Raw genomic sequence first — 20,119 nt, forward strand, 5'->3', positions numbered from 1 at the left:
TTCTATTACAGAAAATTTTAATACTCCTCCTCGGCGAAAAAACTCCCCAAAAATAGTAAGAGGAGTATTATTACCCTTCTGTAAAATGGTAGCGTGACCTCTGAGATCTGTGAAATGCTGTATTTTTGATAATAACAGTGGATTAGATAATGTGTTTTTTTTGTGTTATCCTGAGTATGTATAAGAATCTTGTCTTCATGGGGGTACCCCTTTAGTGACTGAAATACTTTGCATTTAATAACGGCAGACCACTTCTTACTTATTGGTATTCAATGTTGTAGCAAATCCTTTCTTCTGACTTTTTATGGAATATCAGCAGCTATGGGTGACGGACTAGTGCCTATATAGTAATGTGAAACAATATGGTGCATAAAAGTGAATCTAGGAAACAAAAATAGAATTTACCAGAATGGATGTTATAGAGCAGGAGCTGTGGGGCATATCACACATCATGCTCATGTACAATCCTGTTATATAATAACATCCTGAGATCATTCCCCATTTATTGGTCCCCTCTACAATTGTTGCACGTCACCTTTATCAAGAATCTTAGAAAGAAAGCAGCAAGGATACAAGATGCCGCGTTCTTTTTCCACTTCCCTTTCCAAAACCAACACGCCATTCAACTCCCTCCACGTCAAACGTATTAAATTGCCCAGATAAAGGACAGCATGGGCTCAGAGCCAAAGGAACTGCTTTGGCACAGACTTGCAGGGACTTTAATAAAAGGTTTTGACATGCCATTGCTAAGGCAGTTTATCCCAAGGTTAAGCTCATGTGTTTCACAAATGAAGAACAGTATACAATTGGAGCTTGTTAAAAGAGCCTTAATCCAGGGTATGCAATGAGTGGGCCACGAGGTTAAACCTCTTGAGATAATCCATTATTGAATAAACACTCTTAGAAAGGTGGTTTCAGGGCTTTAGCAACAAAGCCATTACCTGCAGCCTGCATATTAGATTGCATTAAAGCCTAAACCTAGGTAGTCTCACCTACAATCAAGCAGGTACTATATTGCTAAAGAAAAGAGCTAAGCAGTAACTTTCCATGCAAGATTTCTACAATTCACTAACAATTGCTCTGTCCTCTAGAATTTCATACACACACACATTATATATATATTAGTAAAAAAAATGGCAGCACTCCAAGGTACAATCTATACACAATTGTGCACCTTTATTCAAGTGACCTTAGTCCCAGTTCTAGGCCTTTGTGTATGTGTACACATACATACATATGTGTGTATAATAAATATATTTATTACGTTATTTATTATATATAATAATAAATAATAATTCCACAGATATGGCATGCTTATGATGTAAGTATATCCCACTGATTGCAACCTGAAAAGGCGTACACATAGGATCAAACTGAATAAAAAAAAATTTAAAAAGTGCCAGAAAAACTATTTCATATTTACAACCGTCTATATGCCATGTGCAAAGTAAACTTTCTGCTGCATTGGGCAATGACCCGTAAGATAACCTCCCTGCCCCCCAGTTTGTATAGCATGGCGATACATTTCTTAGAGAAAAGGAGCCTGTATTGGCTACAACACCTGCTGTGATCCCCAGGGGCCTATAATAATAATATTACATATACAAAAGAGGAAAATGGAAGCTAAAGACTCAGCCCCAGTACTGCCGCCAGGAAAGATCTGCTTCCGGACACTATTTTAAGGTCACAAAAGAGTGCTGACATGTATAGTCCATATCCTTAAATGGTCCCTCCCAAAGAAAAAAAGAAATGGAATAAAAAAGTGTAACATTATCATTGTACAATCTCATAATTTAGTTATAACAGGAAGGTAACCAGCATGTGAGAGATAAACATCATACTTTCTCCTACCCTACTGTCTGGTAATGGGAACAAACCCTTATTAAGGACCACAGATTAGGTGGCTAGGTCTTGATACTCTGAAATGAGGAGCCCCATTAGAGGATGCTGATCTGGAGCGGGCCTGTACGAGGTTATGGGAACAAACAAAATCCTTGGAAGGAAAGGGGAGATATGAGAGAGCTCTTCATTTTTATTTCATTAATTTTTAGTTAGTATAAGTTTTCATGTCTAGCTATACTTTTCACTGCTTTTCCTATTGGGATAAATGTGACCGATGATCCTGCACAACACTTATATGGGGTCACCAATTAGGCTCCAATTTACAGTTTCTGTACATGGGTAGGCAGAGATAGTTGCTCCAGTTGGTAGACTTATGCTGCTTTTGGTGATGCCAATGACCAAAAAGGTTTAAAAGGAGTGTAAGATTTGTACAAATTCATCAAGTTCCATCTTTTATACCTATGTGAAAAGAAAGTAATGGACCGCAAATGTATTCTAAGTATTTCTACAGTAATGAGGTTTGAATTTTGTTGTAAAAAAAATTCTGTAAAATAATGTGGGAGAAAAAAAAACCCAGGACACTGGTTTCCTAGAAATTATTCAAAGGACATTTACCACCAGGATCATGGACTGTCAACCAAGCACACGGACATACTGGTGTGCCCCCTCTGACAGGATCCACACTTCTTTAAAGGGAATCTACCACCACGATTCTACCTATAAAAGGTAGAACAGGTGGTAGGTGGATGAATGGGACGTGAGGATAGCCCTTTTTTGGGCTAATCCTCATCTCCTGGCTATCTTTTAGAAAACTTTAATCCGCTGATATGTAAATTTTTTTAAGCGGCTACTGGGGCGCGGAGTAGCTGGACATGAGGCTACAAGTCGCGGCTACTCCACCCCCCAGTAGCCTCTTTTCTCCTCCTACCATTTAATCTTTGGCGCGCAGCACTCTTCGTCCGAGTACCCGGCATCTGCGACGTTCTGCGCATGTGCAGTACCTCCGGCCTCGGAGCTGTGGCCGTGCAGTCGGTTACTCGGACGAGGGCCGAAGAGGAAATGGTAGGAGGAGAAAAGAGGCCACTGGGGCGTGGAGTAACCATGACGTGTAGCCTCATGTCCAGCTACTCTAAGCCCCATATCAGCGGATTAACGTTTTCTAAAAGATAGCCGGGACGTGAGGATTAGCCCAAAAAAGGGCTATCCTCACGTCCCATTCATCCACCTACCACCTGTTCTACGTTTATAGGTAGAATCGTGGTGGTAGGAGCCTGAGGGGCTCCAGGCCTAACAGTGATTGAGCTTGAGGGGCTCTGAGCTCATTTGCATAAATCTAAAAGCCTTTTTGTGTAAAAATTAGGGCATGAGAAGCATATACTGACAGAGGGGGCACAAACCAGGATGTAAGTGTACTTGGTTTACAATCCATGATCCTGGTGATCCTTGACTTCATAATTCTCTGCTGTCTCTTATGAGACCGCTTTCTCCTGAAGCTGGTCTTTGTTGTTACATTATGTAAAATGAAATAGCTAAAAGGGGTTGTCCAGGATCAGGATCTCTTGTAGATGGGACCAGTGCGGTATAAAATAACAAACAAGCTATACCCGCCTCATTCCAGTTCAGTGTGGCAACTGCCGTAAACCTCCAGCCACTGTTTATATACTGAGGCTCAGCTGAGGAGTCACATTGACAGCCATGAACCAGCTACGGCCACAACAATGCTTCACCACTAAGCCTTTGTATACAAACCACAGCAAACGTTGGCGGGAGGCACCATGCTAAAACAGCGCGCCAAGGTCTAGTGGAAACCAATCAGTAAACACTAGAAACTGAACGTGATGGTGCATCCATCAAGTGTATAGAATCTAGTTCCAAAATAAAAACAACGATATGGGATCTTGTGGATGCTCATCAGTATCACAAAAGCATAAGGGACCGGAATCTGATCCCCTTTCAATTTCACAAACCTGTTGATCTATAGGTCAGAGGACAAATTTTTACAACAATAAAAAGTTCCCTATTTTATGTCTCCAAGTGAGAATATATATAGACATTCCAAGATTTGGCTGTATTATAAATCTTTCTTACACATTTTAGTGGACGCTTCTCATGCAAATGCCAGCAGTTTCCTCGCCTCCATCACACACTATTTACATGACTGCCAAGCTATGACATCACGGCACTGCTCAAGGGAAAGAAATGGGCTTCCTGCATGCTAAAGGCTGACGCCCAGTGGTGGCTCCAAACCATTCCTCCAGACAAACAAACCAGCGGAGAAGCCGAGAACAGGATGGGTTGAAGGAATGCATTTCACTCCTGTTTCCTGAGCCGGGGACTAGGAGGAAGACATGAGGTGATCGCTAGGAAATTCTAAGATTCTGACAGCAGATGAATACAAGCATTAGTAACCATTTGTTAAACGTGACAATACCTCAATCACTTCCCCATTTCATTTGTGTTAGTAAATCAAGAGGTTTCACAATGCATGGCAATAATATATGAGAGCTGATGGGGCAAACAGGAGGAGACTCTTCTTTAGGTCCTTTGAGGACAGAATGTCAGTACAAACGTCTAATGTGTGAACAAAGCCATGGTGACAGTCAAAGTATATGAAGTATGAAAATAGGCAATTCCAATTGATCCCCTTTACTTTGAAGGACATCTCCCACCTAGATGAAGAATTGTAAACTAAGCACACTAGCATACTGGTGTGTGCCCCCTCTGGTAGGGTCTGCTCTTCTTTTATCCTCTTATTCCATGTTTTTTTTTTTTGTTTTTTTTTAAGAGGCTCAAGGAAATCTGGAGACCCCTAAAACTCATTTGCAGAATGGTTTGCCTTGTTTTCTTAAAAACCAGGACATAAGAAGATAACAGAAGAACATATCCTGCTGGAGGGGTCACACACCAATATGCTAGTGTGGTTGGTTTACAATCCTTCATCCTGGTGGTAGATGCCCATTAAAGACAATTGAAAGGCAATTCAACTCACAAAAGATATTGCTGTGTCCTGTTAGAGCTGTTGTAATGTCACCCAACTAGGGAATGACCTCGGTGTGGTGGCAGCCGAATTCCCAGGGACCAGAGTTGCTGGCTGAGTTTGCATCCTAACATCAGAATATGTCACAGAGGCTTGGTCCATAGGAACAGGGCTCGTCCACCCCCGTGAGGGCCAGCAGGGGGAAGTAATAAGAGGAGGAAGATATAGATAAGGGATCCGGCTGTGTGTGGTAACAGATCCCCGGGCAGGTGCTGAAGGGGAGGCCTGTGGTGTTGGCAGCAGACCCCCTGGTGACAACAAGAATCTTTGCAAAAACTAATTTTCTTTAATGGCAGACATAGTCCACAGAGAAGCAGGTAACAAAACGATAACAGTGCTTCAGAAGGCAGAGGATCGGTTGGCTGTGGTGATAATTCCATAGTGAAGTAGGAATTTACTTGTACCTCAGCCTTGACCTCAATGTCAGAGGACTGGCAATAGGAGCCAGAACAGCTCTGGTGCTTGAGCCGCAATCTGGATGCAGAAATGATTATTAATAATATGACCGTAGCCCTTTTTTAATAGGTGACTTTTTATCTAAATAAAAACATTGGCTATCGATTTAGATATGCGCCTGTAATGTGTTTTTTTTCCTTCCAACGTGTTTCAAACTAATAACTGTATCTGGATGCAGAGATGAAGACACATTGAAATCTCATGAGTGAGACCCAGAGGACAAGACAGAGCCTTAATTCACAGACTTAGCCAACAGTCACAACCTTCATGGGGACGTATATACGGCCACATACACATCCCCATAGATGGCAAAAGGCTCCAGACACCGCACATGGAGAAAACATGTTCTATCTTTCCCCGTGTGCATGACTGTGTGCCGTGCATCTCTATGGAGAGGGGACGGGTGTGCAGCGCAGGGGGAAATCCTAGGGGGAAATCACTGTCCGAAAGGTAAAGGTGCTGGACATTTTACTGCCAGGTGGCAAGGATGCTTCGCACTCAATAGGAAGAAGTTATTTTCATCACAAAGACCTTGCTTAGGAGCAAACTCAGTCTGAGAATCTCACTCTGTGCCCTTGTGGGATTTCCAAGGCCAAACATCGAATCACGGAACTCAGCATGTCTTTTCCAATCAATTCATTGGTTCTAGATTCAGTCCAGGAAATTCCACAAAGTAGTAGGTTTGCTGGGCCAAAATAACTTGTGGACAATGGACTTGATATGAACATTCATCAAATCTTCAGAGACCAATTTGGGGGTTTTCAAGGGGAAGGAAAACACGGCTCCTTGCTTCCAAAAACAGTGCCACACTTGTCCACAGGTCACATCTGGCATTGTTGCTCATTCTGATTCTCTGTGTCCAGAATAAAGCTGCTGTGTTCTTCTACTCTTGTATAAAAGCTTTAAAACCAATCATTTTTAGTGGTTTACAAAGTAATCTGGAAGTGTGAAATGTGCGCCGAGACAGGTGAAGGTATATAACCAGGTCATCATAATCCACCAGTTATATGGGTTTCACTCCTCTTTGTATTCAGTCTATTGGGGTGATTTTTCAGGGCTTGTACACCAGTTTACACATCCTGAAATAATCAGTGAACCGACAGTAAATTATGATTATTTCTCCCTTCATGAAACACCTCGCTCCTGCCCTCAATCCCACATACGGCCAAAGGTGTGGCGGGCCAACATCATATAGCTCTGTGCATAGCATATGATAAATGTGTAACTGTCCTTTTTATTCCCATTTTATTATTACGGTAAATCGTATTTGTTGCTTTATACAGATAAGTAAAAGAACTACTCAGTTTCTTTTTGGTTATTCTCGGTTTGTACAAGTTATATGACTTACTAGCTGTAGCTCCCAGCGTTGCCTGGTATAATACATAACTCCTCTTAACATATTCTATTTGGTCAAGCTAACAAAAATTTCTTTTTATAAGTATCTATCTCCCTGACTGACCGTCCCAGACTGTCACTTTGTCTATGGGGAGATTTATCATAAGTGTCAGAGCAGAACTGTTCTGGTTGCCCATGGAAATCAATCATTTTCCCACAGCTGTTTATAAAATCACAGCTCATCTCCGATTGGTTTCTATGGGTAACTGGAACACTTTTACCTCAGACATTTCAAATAAATCTCCCCCTATCTCTGTATCCCTATTCATATTACCACACTCATAAGAGTCTTCTACTCATTGCCTATAGTAACCAATTAAAGTTCAGAGCTCATATTAATAACCTGAGGCAGAACATCAACCAATCACGGCTCAGCTTTCAACTGCCACAGCAGCAGACAATGGCTCCTGTATATGGTGGTTAATAATTGGATTGGATTGGATTTTGGAAAGCGGTGTCTCAAAGCAGAGTCTACGACGTTCCCCGAGTCACAGAGAGTGGCTGTGCAAAATTTGGTGACTGTACGGTCCAGATTCCTTTAGTGGACATACACAGTCATCTTTATACAGGCAGTCACCGGGTTATGTACAAGATAGTTCCTTGGGTTTGTACTTAAGTTCAATTTGTATGCAAGTCAGAACTGTATATTATATAATTGAAGCTAGAGACTTTTTTTTTTTTTATCTCAGTGACAATTGGATTTTCAAAATTTTTTGCTGTAATGGGATCAAGGATTTTCAATAAAACTTCATTACAGACACTTTACAGCTCATCATTTCCGCCTGTACTAAAGTAACATCCAAAGTGCTTCGCCAGGGGTCACAGTGGACAGACGGGTCCGTCTGTAACTAGGGGTCTGTATGTCGGGTGTCCTTAAGTAGGAGACTTCCTGTGTATTAAATAAGTGCAGACTACATAACCAAGGAATTTGATATTGATAGAGTTTTGTGCATGCACCCTTAAAGGAACTCTTCAGCATAGAAAAATTTCACAATAAATCGAAGCGGGTAACCGCTTACATTACGATACCACTCTGTATATTGGGTAGCCAGACACCCTCTATCATTACAAATCTACACTGTTCAATTTTCCATCTAGAAGCTTTTAATGCAAGATATATACAATAGGCACTTGTGTTACACTAAACACTGTGACAGCAATGTTTGTGCAAGGAAAACAGCGGCTCCCCCAGGTCGCTTAGACTTATTAAGTAATTATGCACTCGGATATCCAAGGAAGATGAGGAACATGAGGATGTCCTATGACTACCATCATCGTTAAACCAGAAAATTAGAGGGTTACAAAGAAACGCAGACAGAGGAGCCAGTAAGACATCTTCAGCATTTTAATAGGAGGAAATAAGATCAAGAAAATATTTTAAGATGGGAAGTGAAAAGAGCACATTGTTGCTTTGATGCCTGGAAAAAGTGACATCACGGCCAAATTACAATACAACCATTGTCTGTATTAACATCTCCACACAGGAGGAATGAAAACATTACTTAACCAGTGACCCTAGTCTTCTAGAAGGCCACAAAAAATTATACACATATACTTGTATATACAGATCATGCATTTTACAGGACATTTCTCCAGTACAAGTTAATACAAAACCTTTGTAATACAAGAGCAAAATGCTTCTTTCTCCACTTCCTGGATCTTATCATACTCGCTATTCATAATCTGCATTTCATGCCAAAATATCTGCCAAATTCCATCTTGCTAGCAAGCTGGACGGAAGACCACTAAGGTATCAGATAACATAAAAACTTTTTTTTTTCTTAGGGGGTCCCCAGCACAAAGCTGACTACAAACTAGTGGCACAGGCAGAAGAGATGCTAGAAAATGAAAGTTGCCAGTCACATTATGATCAGAGTTCCTCCTCATGTACACACAGGAACAGTGCGTTATGGAAAGCAAATAGGTTCTCATTTCCTTTTGGATTAGTTTACACTGTCAAATGAGGTGGGATTTAGTCTATTCCAGGAGCAAAACAAATTTAACAGTGTCCATATGACCTTCTTCACCAATTTGCCGGTGGAAAAAAAGCCATGCTCTGGGGAACTCATCACTAGCATTTTCACCATTATACTGACAGATCCCCCTGGAAGGGTATAAAGTAATTTTTAGTATAGTCATTTACAATTTAAAAGTTGCAAACATCAAAACAATAATAATAAAAAAAAAGAACCCAAAAGTCATAGCTACCTTGGGTTCTACAGCACCTAAAACCGCACTTTGTTTCCAAGATTAGAATCTTAGTTTTAAAAACATACCAGACTGAGATAATGAAAGGATTCCCAACTAAAGCAAGACTCTTTTCAGCTCATTTCCAAATGATTTTGAAATGCGATTTTCTGGTGAATGGGTGATTAACATTAGAATAATCTGCACTTGTTCGTTCATGATTCTGTCGACATGTTCTCTTTAACCTATGAACATAATCTGCTCTAATGGAACCTTTGGGGGTTCAGTCAAATGTGGCGTTTGCATAGCATTTACTAACGCAATGCAAGCGCCAGAGGGTGGGGCTCAGTCTCACAGCATATTCTTTTCCGTTGAAACGCATGTGATCATTAACCAGTGTCTCCCATTTAAAGAATACAAAACACTGGGTGCCAATTACCAATTTTAATGAAAACACATGTGACCAGACGTATGCATTGCGCTCTAAACACAATACAAACACTATGGGGCAGATTTATCAAGTGTCTGAAAGTCAGAATATTTCTAGTTGCCCATGGCAACCAATCACAGCTCAGCTTTCATTTTACCTGTGCTCATAAATATTTTAAAGGGGAGCTGTGATAGGTTGCCATGGGCAACTAGAAATATTCTGACTTTCAGACAGCTTGATAAATCTTCCCCTATGTGTGACCGCATCCTGAGACAGCCTAGGGCAAAGTCAGCCATATTTAGGAAAATGTCATGTTTAATAATAATGATAATTCTTTAACATAGCACACACAGATTACGCAGCACTGCACAGAGCTTGCCAAATCAGTCCCTGTCCTCTACGGTATCAGAAACAAGTTGCCATTATGTAGTGGTTATGCAGTCTTCTACATCACTTGTACGTTATGTTTGACAATATTGAATATGGTTCATTTTAAGGAAACCTACCATTTGATTTGATACATTATGAAGCAAACATACCTTGAGACTGCTGTAGCTACACTGATACAGGCACATATCTTTTTAATCCCTGTGCCGAGTAGTTTTGCTGAAAAAACTATTATAAAATTATGATAATGAGTCTCTCTCTCGCTCCTTTGCCTGGCTCAGCTCTTTTCCTCTCACATTAGTTATGCATCCAAGTAATCAATCGCTGCACCATCCCCTATGAGTGATCCACAGTGTATGAGTTATCCAGCTCAGGTTGATTAGTTCTATCTGCACAGTTCAGGAAGCTCAGTGTGTAATGTGTTTATGTAGGCATCCAGCTTTCTCAAGGTCCTGATTTTTACAATAGTTTTTTCAGCAAAACCACTGAGCACAGGGATTAAAAAAAGATATGTGCCTTTATCAGTGTAGCTACAGCATTCTCAAGGTATGTTTGGTTAATAATGCATCAAATGGTAGATTTTCTTTAAATATAATGTACTTCAGCCACATCAGAACAACAGTAGAATTTATCTCTTCATCCAACTGCAAATATCCTAGATCCGTGATGGAGTGTTATTTGTTCTTCCTAATCAGTAAGGGGAGCGTCAGCAAGATAATCTACCCATATGGAAAAAGGAGCAGAGATAGCACGACCTGTTACCCACAACAATCACTCTACAGAAAGTAGCCTTATATTGATATGGTTATTGATTATATGGTTATATTGATATCGTTTCTATTGCACACTATGGATATGCAGAAGTGTAGGCTACCATGATAAGTACCTTATAGGAGCACTGCAAAGCTGGACATGCTTATCAGGTCAGCGAGGTCCAAACCCTTAGATAGCAGACAATGGACGTTGGGTAAGGGCCAATATTGAATTTCACTGTGCTGGAGCCTTTGTTACACTAACAGGGAACTCTCTTAGTGACAGGTTCCTCCAGGATCTCCTTATGTACTTATATTAAGGTAAACCTACCATCTGGAATCTACCTATTAACCCCTTAACACTCCATATCGTACATGTACGGCGCAGAGGTGCTGGGGGTGTATGAAAAGGGCTCACGGGCTGAGCCATCTTTATACACAGGTGGGGTTTGTTGCATATTGCTGCAAACCCCCACCGCTAATAACTGCGGCTGGTGCTTGCAACCGTCTTATGCCGCCGGCAAAGCTGCTGGCTGCATTTAAAAGACGGCGGCGCCATCTTGGATCGGATCAACGTCATCAGGGATTGGCGATCAGTTGCCATGACAGCAAGTGGCGCATTATAATGAAAACTGTGCAAAAATGCCATATTCTTCAATACAGTAGTATTGGGGTCATTGTCGGACCTCTTAGAGAAGACCTGCACCCGAAAATTTGTATATGCACGGTGCCGCTCGAAACACCCTATTTTGGAGTAGTATTGCAGTATATGGTTGGAACGAACAACCATCGAGGGTTAATGTACCCTAGAGGGTTAAAAAAAAAAGTATTAAAATCAAAAAAAGTTTTTCCCTAGAACTAAAATAAAACATATAAAACAGCAGAAATCACAGACACAATAGGTATTGCCGCGTCCCAAAATGCCCGATCTATCAAAATATAAAAACAGTTATTGCCAGCAGTGGAATAAAAAAATGGAATAAAAAGTGACCAAAATGTTGCACAGACCTCAAAATGGTAGCAATGAATACGTCGGCTCATTTTGCAAAAAATTACAACTAACACAGCTTTCTTTTTTGTACACATACATTTCATTTAAAACCTGTATAAATTTGGTATCACCGTGATCATACTGAACCAAAGAATAAAGCAGAGCTGTTATTTGGAGTGCACAATGAAAGTCTTAAAAACTGAGCCCACAAGATTGTGAAGCGAACATGGTTTTTTTTTCCAATTTTTCCACATTTGGAATTTTTTTCCAGCTTCCCAGTACAAGGCATGGCATAGTAAATAATGTGACAGAAACAAAATAAGCCCTCACACAGCACTGTACATGGAAAAATGAAAAAGTTCTGGATTTTTGAAGGTGGAAGGCGAGAAATAATCCTTCATCCTTAAAGAGGACCTGTCACCCAATTTATCGGCACTAGGAGCTGCTTACAAAAGTAAGCAGCTCCTAGTGCTTGATCAAATGCCGCAGTGTTAGAGTGATAGCGTTAGGGCCCAAGGAGGCTACTCCACACCCAACAGCCTCTGCCAAAATTTGGCATATTAATTATAGCTTAGTGCAGATTATAGAAAGTGTTAGGGCTTAGAATCGTAGTAGAAACCTACCATCAGATCTACGAACCCCTTAAAGAGGACCTGTCACCTAAATTTTCGGCACTAGGAGCTGCTTACTAAAGTAAGCATCTCCTAGTGCTTGATCAAACGCCGCAGTGTTAGGGTGATAGCGTTAACGGAAACCTCCGGTAATGCTATCAAACACTGCGGCGGGGTACAATGTAATTGTTGGACAGCTCGCAAAGCTGTCCGACGTATTCATGAGGGGGCGAGGTTGGGGCGTGTCTAGCGGCGGTGACTGCCGGCCTATGAAGCGAAGCGGGGCGGTCCGGGAAAGAGGCACCGCCTCAGACCGCCCCCTCATGAATATGTCGAAGCTTTGCAAGCGGTCCGATGATTACACTGCACCCCGCCGCAGTGTTTGATAGCGTTACCGGAGGTTTCCGGTAATGCTATCACTCTAACACTGCAGCGTTTGATCAAGCACTAGGAGCTAAAAATTTAGGTGACAGGTCCTCTTTAAGGGGTTCGTAGATCTGATGGTAGGTTTCTACTACGATTCTAAGCCCTAACACTTTCTATAATCTGCACTAAGCTATAACTAATATGCCAAATTTTGGCAGAGGCTGTTGGGTGTGGAGCAGCCTCCTTGGGCCCTACGTAAAGGTCCTCGTCATTCCTTTGTGCGCCCCTTCTCACTGCCACAATACGTGCGTGCGCTCTGCTGCTTGCACGGAGTAAGGAGTTACTGCACATGCGCAGAGCTTGAAGAAGTCCGTGGTGAGAAGGATCGCGCCAAGGAACCACAAGGTCATTCAGGGTAAATTTTATAGATTTATTCAGACTTTTTCTTCCCTGAACCAAGGTTTCAAAGACTCACATTGACATTGGATATAGGAAAATACAATTGTATTACAACCATCTGAAACAAATCTAACAAAGTAGAAGATATATTTTTAGAAACATATCAAGAAAAACCGGAACAACACCCCCTCCTAGATTATTATGTCTACTATATTATTTTCTCCCCCATGGCAAAAGTAAAATCTTCCATTACTTTCCAGCAGTCAGATGAAGTTTCTGCAGTATCCAAAAACAGGTTATTTTACCCCCTGACTGCTTACTACAGCTTTGCCACATTTTTAACATTCCATGGATTCATGCTATGTAGTGGTTCACAAACACTGGGGTCTCAGGAGTGTCTTCTTACTGTCCATCGACTCTCCAATATGTCCCATGTAACATATTTGTGCCTACTTCCAGTAAGCAGACTCTGTATGAACTACTGCCTGGAACACTTATGGGTTTTATTCCTCTTTGCTATACCTATACCATATGTCTGTATAGAACAAGGTAATCTATCCTTAAGAAATACAATACAAAACATCCCAAAAATATAATTATGGACAATATTATTTTGTGGAACCACAAGTAATAGTGATTCAATACAGTATATATAAAATTCATCCAAAAGTGAGCAAATGCAGGCGATCAAAGGGAGAGCTAAGGGAATGGCTATTGGATCATGTACGTCCAGATCTAAAATATTTAGCTGGCAGTCGCGTCCCTGCGATCTGCCGACGGGCGCACACTAAGATGCGGTGCTGTCGCCACTGATGATGTCATCGGCGGCGACACTGCCGCATCATAGTGTGCGCCCGTAAGCAAAGAGACCGGGAGCCGCCAGTGAAGAAAGAAGAGAGGAGCTGCCACCGAGGTTCGGAAGCCGCCGCCAGGACCGGGAGCCACCGCCGAGGACCGGGAGCCGTGCCGAGCATCAAAGGTGAGTATCGTCGGAGGGTGAGTATTAAGTTTGTTTTTTTTATTCACTTGGCATACTGGGGGCAGGCTGTATACTACTATTGGGGCAGGCAGGCTGTATACTACTATTGGGGCAGGCAGGCTGTATACTACTATTGGGGCAGGCAGGCTGTATACTACTATTGGGGCAGGCAGGCTGTATACTACTATTGGGGCAGGCAGGCTGTATACTACTATTGGGGCAGGCAGGCTGTATACTACTATTGGGGCAGGCAGGCTGTATACTACTATTGGGGCAGGCAGGCTGTATACTACTATTGGGGCAGGCAGGCTGTATACTACTATTGGGGCAGGCAGGCTGTATACTACTATTGGGGCAGGCAGGCTGTATACTACTATTGGGGCAGGCAGGCTGTATACTACTATTGGGGCAGGCAGGCTGTATACTACTATTGGGGCAGGCAGGCTGTATACTACTATTGGGGAAGGTAGGCTGTATACTACTTGGGGGCAGGCAGGCTGTATACTACTTGGGGGCAGGCTGGCTGTATACTACACCCTCGGCTTATACTCGAGTCAATAGGTTTTTCCAGTTTTTGGTGGTAAAATTAGGGGTCTCGGCTTATACTCGGCTCGGCTTATACTCGAGTATATACGGTAAATGCTTTTTGTATTGGTTCTATAGGTTGCATCCAGAATACTATACATGAGCGCACTATGCGTTTTAAGGAGACCCTGCAGAGAGACATGGAACAATTTGACATGCTTTGTGCAGCGCTGCGTAATCTGTGTGCGCTATATAAATATAGAATTATTATTATTATTCTCTGGGTGGGGATTGGACTGCCGGAATTTATATTTGTGGTCCCCAGATGCTGTGTGACACATACTAAGGGGGAACTCCCTCCAGCAAAGTTCCACAGCTATGACAAAATGAGCAGCAGTTAGGGAGAAGAAAAAAAAAAAACATTCTGTGAAATGAGACCTGTGTCTTAAAAACAACGTTCCTGTTCAGATATGCATCTTAGGGTGCATTCACACACCCGTCTGTGGGAATGTATATGCGGCCACATATACGTCCCTATAGACGGCAATGGAGGCCCACCAGCGGTACGGTGCCAGACGTGCGGCAACGCTTTGGCCCGTACAACCGGGAAAAGAAGCCTGCTCCATCTTTTCGCGAGTGTGAGGCCGTGCGCCGCTGTTTTCTATGGAGGGGTCACCTTCTCCTACTCTCCAGAGCACAGTGGCGTAATTGCACCCTTATATCGACTTAGTGAGCACATTCAACCATCTCTTCTGTACCAAGTTAGAACAAGAAAATAGTCTCAGGAAGACCCAGTTATCAGCAGAATGGCAGTGGTGGAGAATTGGTAAAAGAAATATGGGTTAGGTTTTAACCCACTCTGTCTCATTGGTAAACAAAACCTCCCCTTAAGGAAGTTTTCACACAAATTCAAGTTAGGCCCTATCCACAGAGGATGAAGACTGGAATGGAACTCTTCAGTGCATAGGTTTCAAAAAAGCTTCAGTTTCTGGCTATTGGATACTGGTGTCAGCTGCTATTGGGATGATTGACTCTATGAGAATGTTGTCTTAAGACACAACTAGCCAAACACTTCTACAAAAATGTAGTAAAAGGGTGACTGCCATCCGAATTCTTCTGTGCAGATATCCTATGGCTCTGCTGTTGGCATAGTGTACCAGACAGCACTATAGGTATCCTCCTGCACAGTGAAGAGATGTGGGCCGGGCTGGATCAACATTGGAGCTTATGAGATTCTTCCAGTTCAGTGGACCCTAGAGAGAAGCTACATTAATAATTTGAATTTCCCCTCTTTCTTTCAATGATATTGGTGTCCGCAAGTGTCCTTAAATTGCCATGTTTGCACTTTGCAATAAATAAGTGGGTATTGGTTGTAGTTTGGGCACTTGGTCTCTAAAAGGTTTATTATCACGGTCATATGGGAATCACCTAGATCAGTGTTCCCCAACCACCAGTCCATGGCCCAAGACCGGGCCATGGAACACCTGGATCCAGGCCGCGCTGGACCTCTGTAAAAACAAACAAAAGAAAATATACTCACCTTCCCTGTTCCCCTGCAGCAGTCTTCTCTCCCATTACTTAATTTCCATGTAAATGCACTGTTCTATTGATAGTGAGCGAAGAGAAGACTGCTGCAGGGGAACAGGGAAGGTGAGTATTTTTTTTTGTTTTTAGTTCAGCTGGGATAGTAGAAGGTAGGGGGGCTTCTTCAGGAAATTGGACAATATAAGCTAGGCACACAGGGAGTTATGTGGGGCATGCAAACTTACATTTTTGGCTATGAAACAGAAACCAGACTGTATCCCCCCCCACCTACTGGTCCCTGGAGAAAATATATGTTTACAGCCGGTCCCTGGGCAAAAAAAGGTTGGGGACCACTGACCTAGATAATAGCTGGGGCATACTAACATGTGATGCACAAATGCTTTCCTGCATAAAATGAGCACTTGGCTTTCTGGAGGGTCAATTCATGTTGCCTGCACGCCACAGGTGTTTAAAGGGAACCTGTCACCACATGTTCACAAATACAGGCTCCCTTAGAGCCCTATAAACTAACTGACACCTTTCTTTTAGCTAAAAACAGTTTAGCTAACATCCTAATAAATCAACTTTATCTTCTATTACTTGGCATCAGAGAGAACGTATCCTGATCAGACGACCTTAAACAGCTACACCTCCCCATGCTTCATTACCATTCAACACTTCATGTCATGTGACATCTATGTTCCTTTACCCATGCCTCCACGGACTTCTACTTCTCATTATGCCTCCAAGGAGGCATGCTGTGATTTCATGTGATCAGATACATACATAAGATAGATGTTAATGTAACTGGGTAAAGCAAATGTTACTGGTTAAAAGGACCTATTGTTTAAGGAAAAGTTATACAATTTTCCAATATACTTTCTGTATCAATTTATCACAGTTTTGCAGATCTCTGCTTGCTGTACGTATAGAAAGCTTCTCTAATTACTTCCATGGAATATAATCTGTCCATCGTGATGTGATGGACATGCAGGTCAAATGCTGCCATTGGCTTTTGCCAGCAGCAATCACAGCACAGTTTTCATTTTTCAAGACATGAGGAATAAAAGCTGTAACGTGACTGCTTGCAAAAGACAACATTGATTGTTTCATCAGTTGCCCTCACAAATTTTATTTAAAGCTGAAGATTTGAAGATAAATCTATTTTTTTTTGTAATGCAGATGGCAAAGTTTTATATCTGCAGAGAAAATCTGAATTAAATGGGTGGTAGCAAGTCCACAGGATACAGGATGACAAGCTGTCGTTAAGGGTCTAGGACCCTTACTAATGGGTGAAGCGGCAGGACAAGCATAGACCCTGCATCTCCATACAATAGTATGGGAGTGTCGGAAAGAGCACAGGGCTTGATGTAGATGGGATTTTCAAAAATCCAGTTCTCTATACTTTTTCTGCAATCCTCTGCAGGTTAGCTGCTGTCAAATTTTCTCTGAATGCCCTAGGTCAGTGATGGCGAACCTTTTAGCGGCCGAGTGCCCAAACTGCAACCCAAACCCCCCCTTATGTATCGCGAGGTGCCAACCAAAAATTAAAGCAGTAACTTATTGCTCCCTGTTCAACAACTTTCAATCATATTGGCCTCCTGAGGACAGCAACACAATAGAAATATGGAAAAGTTTCATCTTTTTAGCTTCTTTCCAGTGTCCCTATGTACAGAGAAAATTGTGGGGCCAGCAGGAGGTCCTCCAAAGATAATTCGGCCCTGTCTACTCATTCTGCTTCTTCCTACAGTCCCAGGTAGCAAAGTAAATATCAAAATATGACTGGAAGCAGCATCTTTTAAGTTGCTTGGAACTGCAGGAAGGTTCTTTGAGTCCTGTCTGGTGTGCTGGGTGATGGCCTGGGTGCCCACAGAAAGGGCTCTGAGTGCCGCCTCTGGCACGCGTGCCATAGGTTCGCCATCACTGCCCTAGGTCTAAGGCAGTTCTTATAAATCTACCCCAATTGTGTCTCAGCCATAACACAGTGGGGCAGATTTATTATGCATAAAGTCATAAAAAAGCCCACCTCTGACACCATTTCAGTATGCCACTTTTGGCAGAAAATAAGGCAGGCACAGACATAAATTCTGAACTTACTATAGTATCCACTGGATAGCTGACAGTGAACATCCACTGGATTAAGACGAAAGCTGATTTTCCTGCCAGGTCAGAACACCCAGTTCAGGCGATATCTGCTGAACACTTCCATTGGCCCTGGGTGATGTGGCACTGACAGCTGGCACCTGCTGCAGCCTGAGGGTGGTCGTTAGGCTGCAGTTGGTGCCCACTGTGAAGGCGACATCAACACCAAATCTCCATATGCCAACAGAGACCAGTGGTGACAGGAAGCGACATTCTGGATTGGAGGGGAGGGCAGAGACAAGTATCCTTACTAGAATTAAAGGTATATTCACCTGCAATATTTGTAGCTGAAATGCCTGCGGCCGTCCCAATCATCTGAAGTCTCTGTGCAGTAACAGTCCCACTGAATGGAACAGTTTTTAAAATAAGCTTTTCTGCTACAAATTTGCATTGTGTAAATACTAGTGTTAACTATTCCATTACTTATTGTATTTTAAAGGGGTTGACCATTATCAATGATGACAACAAACTGATGTTTAAGCTGTCAAGGGTCTGCAGTTTGTGTCGGTCCTATATTAAAGGACATCTACCACCAGGATGAAGGATTGTAAACCAAGTACACTGACATACAGGTGTGTGTCCCCTCTGGCAGGACCCGCTCTTCTTAAAGATTCTTATGCCCAGGTGTTTAAAAAAAATGCTTTTACAATTACGCAAATAAGCATGAGGGGCTCCAAGTTTCATGGAGCCTGGAGCCCCTCAGGCTCATTTGCATAATTGTTAAAGCCAATTTTTTAAGCTTAAAGAAAAGCAGACCCTGCCAGAGGGGCACACACCAGTGTGCTCTATTTACAGTCCTTCATCCTGGTGGTAGATGTCTCATAAAGGGGTTCTCCGCTGTTATGCCTCCCGGGTAAACCACCCATTGCATATATTGTATGCAGGGACCTTCCTCAGCTTATAGGACATGGCTTCAATATGGTGCAGATGTAGGTGGAACAAAACATCTCAAATGATTGTTTACTTCTTTTAAACAGTAATAGTAGAGATCCCCTTTAAGTCTAATTGTCTAGTCTTAGTGTCAGCAGCAGAAGTGTCAGAATAACATGCAAGATATGAATTCAGAGACTGTATACAATGAATGAATGGAGTCACATATACTCCCCATCCCAGGGTCCTGGCAGGTTATAGGGCACACAAGGTGATGGATTCCCTGCAGGACAGTGCCCGCACCACTCACCTCCTGAAGTCAAAGGGCATGATGTACCGCCTCCCACTGGCACCGGGCGCTGATGCTGGAGTCCAGGCAGCCTGTACGAGAAGCCTCTTCAAGCCTGCCGGCTACACACAAAGGAACTGTCGTCAGCAGCTGCGGCCGGCGGCCTGTGATTGGAGGAGAGCGCACATCCGGCTGCTGCAGACACGTGGGGCGCTGCTATATGTCCTGGCTGCATGGAGGCTGCTTCCTGCCAGGGCTGCCAGGCACAGGACACATTGTGCTGGAAGCTGCTCTACCTGTTTCTACTGCAGCATAGCGGCTGCTACAGGGGCCCAGCACCCACATCACTAGCAGGAGGTGGTGTGGGGGAAGGGCTGCCACAAAGCTCCAGCCTCGTTACTGAAGCCAAGCACAAGCAATATCAGGTCTCCATGCATAGTGTCAGATCTGAGGCAGTGAGTAGTGTAATAGGTTAGTGTGGGAAGTATAGTGTAATAAATCTAATACGTGTGAAACAGTGTCTGATTAGGTTATAGCTGCAAGCATCTAATCAATGATCTGATGGAAATGACCCATAGCTTGTAAGTCTCACCAGTAGTGGTGGCAGAGTGCCTGCACGCTAAGACTGCGTTCTTGGTGCGTTTTGCATGTTTGGCTGGTTTGAATCCTGTATTAACATTTTTACAGCTGCTTCCACGAATGAAGAAATGGAGGTTCAAACTAGCCAAACACATGATAAACCTGCAAAAATGCATAATTTTCAGTCTTTTTAAAAAAACTGACTGTGTGACAGCACCCTGAGGCTGCGGTCACACGTGGCGTTTTGAACCGGTTTTATGACCGGTTTTCCCAATTATCTTGATTAAATTGGGTCAATTTTTTTTAACGGGCTGCTTAAAAACAGGCCAAAAACGGGTTTAAAACTCCATGTGTGACC

The 20,119-nt window shown here is 42.7% G+C and overlaps 1 protein-coding gene across 1 annotated transcript in view; it reads right to left on the minus strand.

The window, feature by feature from the left end:
- ERGIC1 (endoplasmic reticulum-golgi intermediate compartment 1) overlaps positions 1 to 19,384 on the minus strand; it is a 63,109-nt gene extending 43,725 nt beyond the window's left edge. Inside the window, exon 1 of the mRNA XM_072146172.1 lies at positions 19,204 to 19,384. Coding sequence (XP_072002273.1) covers positions 19,204 to 19,223 — 20 coding nt within the window. The 5' untranslated portion in view covers positions 19,224 to 19,384. The remainder of the gene's footprint in view (positions 1 to 19,203) is intronic.
- Positions 19,385 to 20,119: the final 735 nt, after the last annotated feature.

The sequence above is a fragment of the Engystomops pustulosus genome, chromosome 4, assembly GCF_040894005.1.
Source record: "Engystomops pustulosus chromosome 4, aEngPut4.maternal, whole genome shotgun sequence".
Taxonomy (NCBI): Eukaryota; Metazoa; Chordata; class Amphibia; order Anura; family Leptodactylidae; genus Engystomops; species Engystomops pustulosus.